The sequence below is a fragment of the Lucilia cuprina genome, chromosome 4, assembly GCF_022045245.1.
Source record: "Lucilia cuprina isolate Lc7/37 chromosome 4, ASM2204524v1, whole genome shotgun sequence".
In the NCBI taxonomy this organism is placed as follows: Eukaryota; Metazoa; Arthropoda; class Insecta; order Diptera; family Calliphoridae; genus Lucilia; species Lucilia cuprina.
In genome coordinates this window covers 73,874,802-73,882,342 of record NC_060952.1, presented here as the reverse complement: position 1 = coordinate 73,882,342, position 7,541 = coordinate 73,874,802, and the positions used below count along the sequence as shown (strand labels likewise).

General features: G+C 32.7%; 1 protein-coding gene across 1 annotated transcript; it reads right to left on the bottom strand.

Moving 5' to 3' along the window:
* Nucleotides 1-2,312: 2,312 nt before the first annotated feature.
* On the bottom strand, nucleotides 2,313-5,560 carry LOC111689698 (ryncolin-1-like). Its single transcript, XM_046949464.1, has 6 exons — nucleotides 5,445-5,560; nucleotides 5,284-5,381; nucleotides 5,178-5,218; nucleotides 3,324-3,369; nucleotides 2,729-3,265; nucleotides 2,313-2,533 (listed from the first exon to the last, which is right to left on the bottom strand). Exons 1-6 carry the CDS (start codon nucleotides 5,523-5,525, stop codon nucleotides 2,410-2,412), a joined length of 927 nt encoding a protein of 308 aa, XP_046805420.1. The 5' UTR covers nucleotides 5,526-5,560; the 3' UTR covers nucleotides 2,313-2,409.
* Between the last annotated feature and the right edge of the window lie 1,981 nt (nucleotides 5,561-7,541).

Below are 7,541 nucleotides of genomic sequence, written 5' to 3'. Positions count from 1 at the left end.
TGAGTTCCTCTGCTTCGAAATAATATAATTTATTTAAAATCATCAAGAAAGAATTGGAAATCTTAAAGAAAATTTGTCACAAAAAAGTTTAACTACTTTTTTGTCGAAAATGAAACCTTTTTAAATTTAATTTCTTTTTCGTTTTTTTTTCAAAGTGAGACAGGTAAATAATATATGTAGATAGAATGTACAAATTACCAGCTTCCATTTAACACCAATATTAGCATCATATAATGCACATAAATATTTTTAAATGTTTGTAGTCCTTTAAACTTTGAAATCCTTTTATAAGGACATAAAAATCGGAGTACGCAGAATTGCTATAAGTGTAATCTATTTTCACATGCTTATCAACTTTTCCATATTTGAAAGCTTTTTGTCAAAATTGTTACAGGGTGTAATATGAAGAAAATTATTGTAAAAAGCAATAGTAACATCTAGTTTCCTTTTGTTCGAATAACCGAATAATTATTAATTATCCGATTATTGACCGGCTAACGTAAAACCTCAAATAATTATTTGTCGAATAAACCGAATCAGACAAAAACCCGAATAATTGAATACTCTAATAACTACCCAGAAAAAACTTTAAAACTACCCAGCTGTGGTTTAATACCCAAAATCGCGGGGAGAGAATGTTGGTTTAAGGACTGATATATCCTATACCTAATGGGTTGCATAAATCTCCCTTCGAACAGGTCTGTGTACAAAGCAGCATATGCTGGATTCCTAAACCCGATCGGTATCTCTTACCGTTCGTGTAGTGGGACGCCAGTATATGCTGGGGAATTGTCAGGTCAGTATTCAATGATTGCCTGTCATCCCTTAGATCGATCTTTATGATCATGGGAATGGAACTGATGCTAAAATTGGTGAAAGATCGGGAAAGTCTCCATATATTGGAGATTAGTTCTGATTTAGTATGACTTTTTACGCTTCGGGGAAGTTCTTCGGTGCTGTTGCCATCTCAACAGGATATATTGATACATGCTGCGCGACTATTTGTCGGGGCAATTATTGGAATTAATTGACTTTGGAAATTCCTACTTCCTTTGTTTTATTGATAATAAAAGAGGGATCCTGATCCATTTTGTTGGGTATTTCGGACTACCAATTATGTCTCTAGGTGCTGTTGCCAAAACAACAGAGTCATCTCAGTAGTGTGGTTGCGCGGGCTTAAAAAGGTTAAGAAATGCATTGGAATGGGTCACGAGATGATGGAGATTGCATTTTTAATAATGGAATTCTTTCATGACATCATTAAGGGTGGTCACTTCCGCATTGTCGGAAGATTGATTTCATCTGATGTTGGGATTCGTCACCCCCTTCTATTGACTTTAGACCAGTGATTGCTTTTTCCTTGTCGGGGTACGCGGATTAATTCCAATGCGGCCTGTCATTCCGTATCGGGGCTGCTATGGCAAGAGAGTACTTCAACAAGTGCTTGTACATGGACATCCATGTTACACCCAAAAAGTAACTACTTACACTTTTCTTCAATATTACTTGCCTACTTACCGGGTAAGTAAAGATTTTGCTGGTACTGCTTCATACAGAAAAATATAAATATAATCTCATTTAAAAAAATAAACGGCAGCGAGCAGGACTCTAACCACTAACCCTCTGTTTGTTAAATGAACGCCCGAGACAATTGGGCTATAAAAAATCAAAATTGTTTTGTTCTTCACTAGTAATAACCTATTCAGCTAAATGAAATAATGTGGATGATAATGAACACTCATTACAAAGTAATGTATGAAACAACTACTGGCTATTACTATTTAAGATCTTTTGCTGGTTAGCTGCATATACTGTAAAAAGTTAAAATATGAACCTAATCAATTTGTTCAAGAATGACCCATGTATACGAGGTCAGTGATTTTACATACACTTGGAGACCTAGCTTACACATAGACTAATCGAAACATACTCTAAAATTTCAAAATTATAGAAAACAATTTTGTTTGTTAATAATATATGTCAAATTATACTCGATATTTGCCAAGGTATGGCCTATAACTTTGAAATTATAAGAGCACACAAGCACGTGTTTTTTAAGACCTTTCCGAGCGCTTTTAGTTTCAAGTTTGAACTTGTATTGAACAAAGATTCGGCACTAAAGATATGAAACGGGTCCTTATACTTTCTACTTTCTCTAAGTTATTAACAGAGATCATTTGAAACAATTTTTAGCTTTCGAGCTAAACAAGGACCTAATAGTGCTTTAATCAGTCAGACAGTCATTTAGATTATCTTAGAATCTAAAAAGAATATACAAACGAAATGATGAAATCAATACACTACAATTTTTTTCGATGAATCGATGATCTAAACATTGTACAAATTTTATTAAATTAAAAACTTAAAATTATAGTTACTAAGGACAGACAAGTACATTAAAATTTAGAACTATATAGTTCTACTGCGTCGTATCATCATTTTAACATATGGAAGAGACTCATGAATACCACGAAATGCTTTCCAGTTAATACCGCTGCCAATAGTATTGTCACCATATTTTCCATTAAGATTACTGTAGACGAAAAACATTAATAGGAGGGATTGTAAGAGAGTCCATCAATATCGGAATTGATTTGAAAAACAACAAAAAAAAATACATTAGTCTGATGATCAGACTCTGATCATATCTAATGATATCAATCTTTAAGTTGTCAATCTTTAAAATATTTATTATAAAAAATTCTTTGAATTATAATCCAATACACACCTATGATGACAATTTTTATACCACCAAGCCCCCTTAAATTCAACAGCACAACTGCGAACATATTCATCATTGTCACGATCTTTAGTTGAGAATTTCATGCCTATATGATAATGTAAAGAATTTCCCGCTGTTCCCGAATATCTTCCTAATCTTTTCAATTTATACGATTCCGTTTTATTACCTATAGCAAATGCATCATATTTGGCAAATGTTCTAGTGCCATTACCATCTTCCATTACTATCAATAACTCTTGCGGTCCATTGTAAGTTGTTAAAGCGTGTAATTTTTTGAGGCCAATGAAAAACTCTCCATCAATGCCACCGAAACCTTTTTCATATTCTCGCCAATCTCTAGAGAACTCCTCGGAACCATCTTGTCGTTTTTGTATTACCAACCAATCTCCAGTTTCGGTCTCACTATCACATGCTACATAAAATGGTTCACTATTGAATTGTTCGATTTTAATTTTATAAATGCCACTTCGTCTAGTGCAGGCGGTTGCGGTGGCGCAATCTTTTGGTAGATCTGTGGTATTGCTTTAAAATGAAATTGATTTTAAGGTGATTTTCAACTGTATTTCGGTGACTTGCTTACCATATTTCATCCATTTTATCAAAACGTTCATCAAATAGTGGCAGGTCTATGAAGAGAAAAAGAAAAACAAGTAAGAACTTATAGTCGGGCGAGGTCGACCATATAATACCCTACACCTGTTAGTTTATTTAATAAAACTTTCAAGATGAATTGTACCTTGCCTGAGATATATTAGAGCCATTTATTGTTTAATAAAACTGTGGACACATAAGTTGAATTTGGATGGGGGCTATTTTTAGGGGCTATAATAATAGAGTTCATGAGGGTCATCAAGGCAAGTATAGAACTTGATTTTGCAGCTTTTGTTTTGTCGAGATACGAGTATATTTAACATAATTATGAACTTTAAAGTCCTATTTGTCGGGTTCAGTTGTATGGGGGCTGGGGGAAATAATGGACAGATCTTAACCTTTTTCAATAGGCTTTGTCCCTGGGAAGATCAAATTTCATGGAATTATCTTCAAAATTGCGACCTGTAGTTTTATTACAAGGTTTACATGGACGGACAGACATAGCTAAATCGACTGAGAAAATGATCCGATTGGTATACTTTAAGGTGCGTTACAAACATCAGCACAAACCCAATATACCTTCTCCACTAAAGTGGTGTAGGGTATAACAAGAGTGTTATATACGATTATTCTGACGTCACCATAAAGACGTCCTTAATAATAAATTTTCTCATTTAGCAATATTCTTACATAGATCTATGTTGAATTTTAAAATTAAAGTAATTTTCTGAAGGTCAATTTTAGACTGATCCTTGTAAAATTGAGTATAGAGGTTTTGGCTCATACGAACAGGTTTATGTCGATTTTCATCACTGTAATATAAGTTTTAAGCTAGAAATTAGAGTTAAAGTCATTTTATGAAAGGGACCTTATATGAAGGTTAGGGTCAATTAAGAACCGATCCTTATAAAATGTGATACATATCTTTTGTCTCGCACAAAACTGGTTTATGTAGAATTTTACAGCATTTTTGCGCCAGTAATATGCGTTAAAGTTATTTTCTTAAGGTTACCCTATGGGGGGTAGGGTCAATTATGGACCCATTCTCAATCACTAGATACTTTCCTTTGGACTCTATCGTGCTTTCAACAGACGGACGGATATGACTTTATGGCCTTAGAATCTAATAAGGTTCCAGAGTATATATACTTTTATGGGTCTAAGGTAAATATTTCAATGTATTTCAAATGAAATGCCAAAAAAAAAAATATCATGGCGGATATAACAAGTTTAGTTTATACATTTTCGAAGCGGATCCATTAAGCACAAATATTACACAGTTTGCCAAATTAACGAAAATTGAAACACCTGGGAAGTGATATTATTTTTCTGAAAGGTGGATCCGAGTAGAACAAGAAAATCTTGAGTTACGGGTAAAAAACTGGGTTTTCGTACCCTTAAGCACTTATAAGTCAGTAACTTAGTTGAATCTAATCGATTTTAAGTTTCTCCACTGATTTAGAAAGCAGAAGCCGTACTATTTATTAATTGATTAGAAATCCATGTTTATTCATGAGTAAAATTCAAGTTTGTTTTTAAAAATCCGTTAACAATTGACGACGTTATTGATCTTTTTCTTAATACGACATTTTTTATGTGAGGTAAAGGGCCGATCCTCATACTTTTGAAGGAAGGATTTAGAATTATATAAAAGTTATTTTATTAAATTTTGAAATCCGTGAAAAATACTTCAAATCGGTTGAAATTCAACTAAGTTACTGACTTATAAGTACTTAAGGGTACAAAAGCCCGGGTTTTTATCCGTAACTCAAGATTTTGGAGATTTCAGAAAAGTAGTATCAATTACCAGATATTTATTTTTGTCTCAAAGTGTTATCTTTACCTTTCTTTGTTATATTATCGTTCTCTGGTTGCACTTCATTACTGAAAGATTTATAAAAACGATTGATTAAACTTTTTAAAATTAATTAAATTTTAATAAATACTACCTGGATTTCAATCCCTGCACTAAACTTTTCAATTCCTTTAAATCCTTGTATAATGCCTTGAGAGCTTGATCACTATCTTCAGTTGTGATGTTTCTCAACTAAAAAATTAAAGTTTTATAAAGTTCTTAACAAAGTCTGTGATAAAATTTTAACACAAATACCTCGCCGGTATCAGATTTAACAATTGAAATAAATATAAATATTTTAACAGAAATATACCAACAGGTTTTTAATTTCAACATTTCGTATTAGTCTCGTCGTTGTGAAGACATGGACTTTTTAATAAAAACTAAAAATATTTTAATAAATTATTGGATATTTATAAGTTGAATTAAATATACATATATTAGCACTATTTACTATAGTTTTATCGATAACTTTGTAAAAGTGTCTAGGGGTTTTATGGATAAGCTCGGGCCCACAATACCACATACTGCGAATATATCTTTACATTGCTTCGTAGTAATTTGCATTTTTTGCCACAATGATAATAATGATAAAATCAGGAGCTAGTTACACTATTTCCAACATTTTGAAAAAGTAAATAAAACACTATTTAAATAGGTAAGAAATTATAGTTGGGCTGGGTCGACCATATAATATCCTATACCTGTAACAACAATAAAATGTGATTTAGTTTTTATAATAAAGTATTTAAGTTGAATTGTAAACGATAGGTAGATTCTGAAAGATCCTATGGGATGACCTTGGTGGAAGCAAGAAAAGAAATCTCCAAAAATTGAGGAAACCTGAGCTCAGTAGGATATTACGTGGACACACAAGATTACGATAACATCTATACAAAATTGGCAGCACTTCTTTTTCCATTGTCAGACATTCGTCGAAGTTAGGTCCAAGTATCTTGGGATTGTAATTTCGGAAATAACATTCCTCTGTCTGTTGAATAGTAATTGAAGTAAATTTCCATTACAAGGTATATTTAAACCAGACTTTCTAAAGTGTCTTAGCAAAATTTAAACGAAGTACTTCCAAAAGCATTACATTTATCACTACTTCAAAAGTAGAACTAAGTAATTTTTTTACCATCTTTGGCAATGATGTTTTTTCACTTCTAAAGAATCGAAAGAATCCATTTCTTTAATTGGAGGGATATATTTTTTGCACTGAAATTTTTTGAATTAAACCAATTTTATTGATAAATGCGTGTAATTTATTTATGTTAATATTATTTGAGTGAATTTAGTTGTATGATATAATACTACAATTTCGTTTCCTAATAACTTCCAAAAAAATAACATAAAAACTACTTCCTGGGAATGACTAGAGAAGTAGCAAAGACATCATCTTATGACTAGCCTGTGTTAAAATTATTACTTCTTTAGATCTTTTTCAGTACTTCCCTGGAGTTTAGTCTCTATTAAAAAGAACTTGTCTTTTATTTGAAGAATTTGTCCCATTTGCTTAGATTATATGTCTCTAGAAAGTTTGAATGGAGGATGTGTATAAATATATTAACTCCGAAGAAATACACCTAGATCTCTATCGTGCCTTGCGCTCCTTAACCAGTGACTCAGATAACGCTAATCACTATCCTACCGCGAGCCCTAGTATTTCAAAGTGCTTCTTTCTACATGGACCAGCAGTGTACCAAAAATTAAAAGTAAATCATTAAGCATAGACACAGATATCTCACAAAGGTTAGATATGAAGTAACTGCCAAGAAAGAGGTTTCTCTTTATGGCCAGGACACGGCCTTCACAGAGATAGTGGAAGATCGTTTTTTCCTTTTCCCAGTCGTTGCGATAGTAATCGTTGAAGGGGAGCCCAAGAAGACTTGCATGTCTGCCTATCACACTGTGTCCTGTTATTAGTGATATGATATAAGCTGTCTTGTCGGTTTTACATTGAAGGAAGATCCCATTATCTTGGCCCCTTTACATGAGTCTATAATATTCCAACCTATTTCATCCTTTTGAAGAAAGAATCTGGGGATACTGCTCTTGATAAAATATAACGGAGTTGTTACTGAAACGGCTATAAAAATATCAAGAGCAGATCACGTTCAGGCAATCTCATCTGCTTATTAATTATCAAAGTTGTCTCTCTTCGACTCATTTGCGTAGATTATATGTCTCTAGTGAGTTTGAATGAAGGATGTGTATAAATACATCAACTCCAAAGAAATACACCTAGGGGTCTATCTCTATGGACCTTAATATAATTTCAACAGACATTTGTATAAAAAGTATGTAATTTTTTTTTTTATTTTTCGTTGTATTAAAAATACTAATACATAT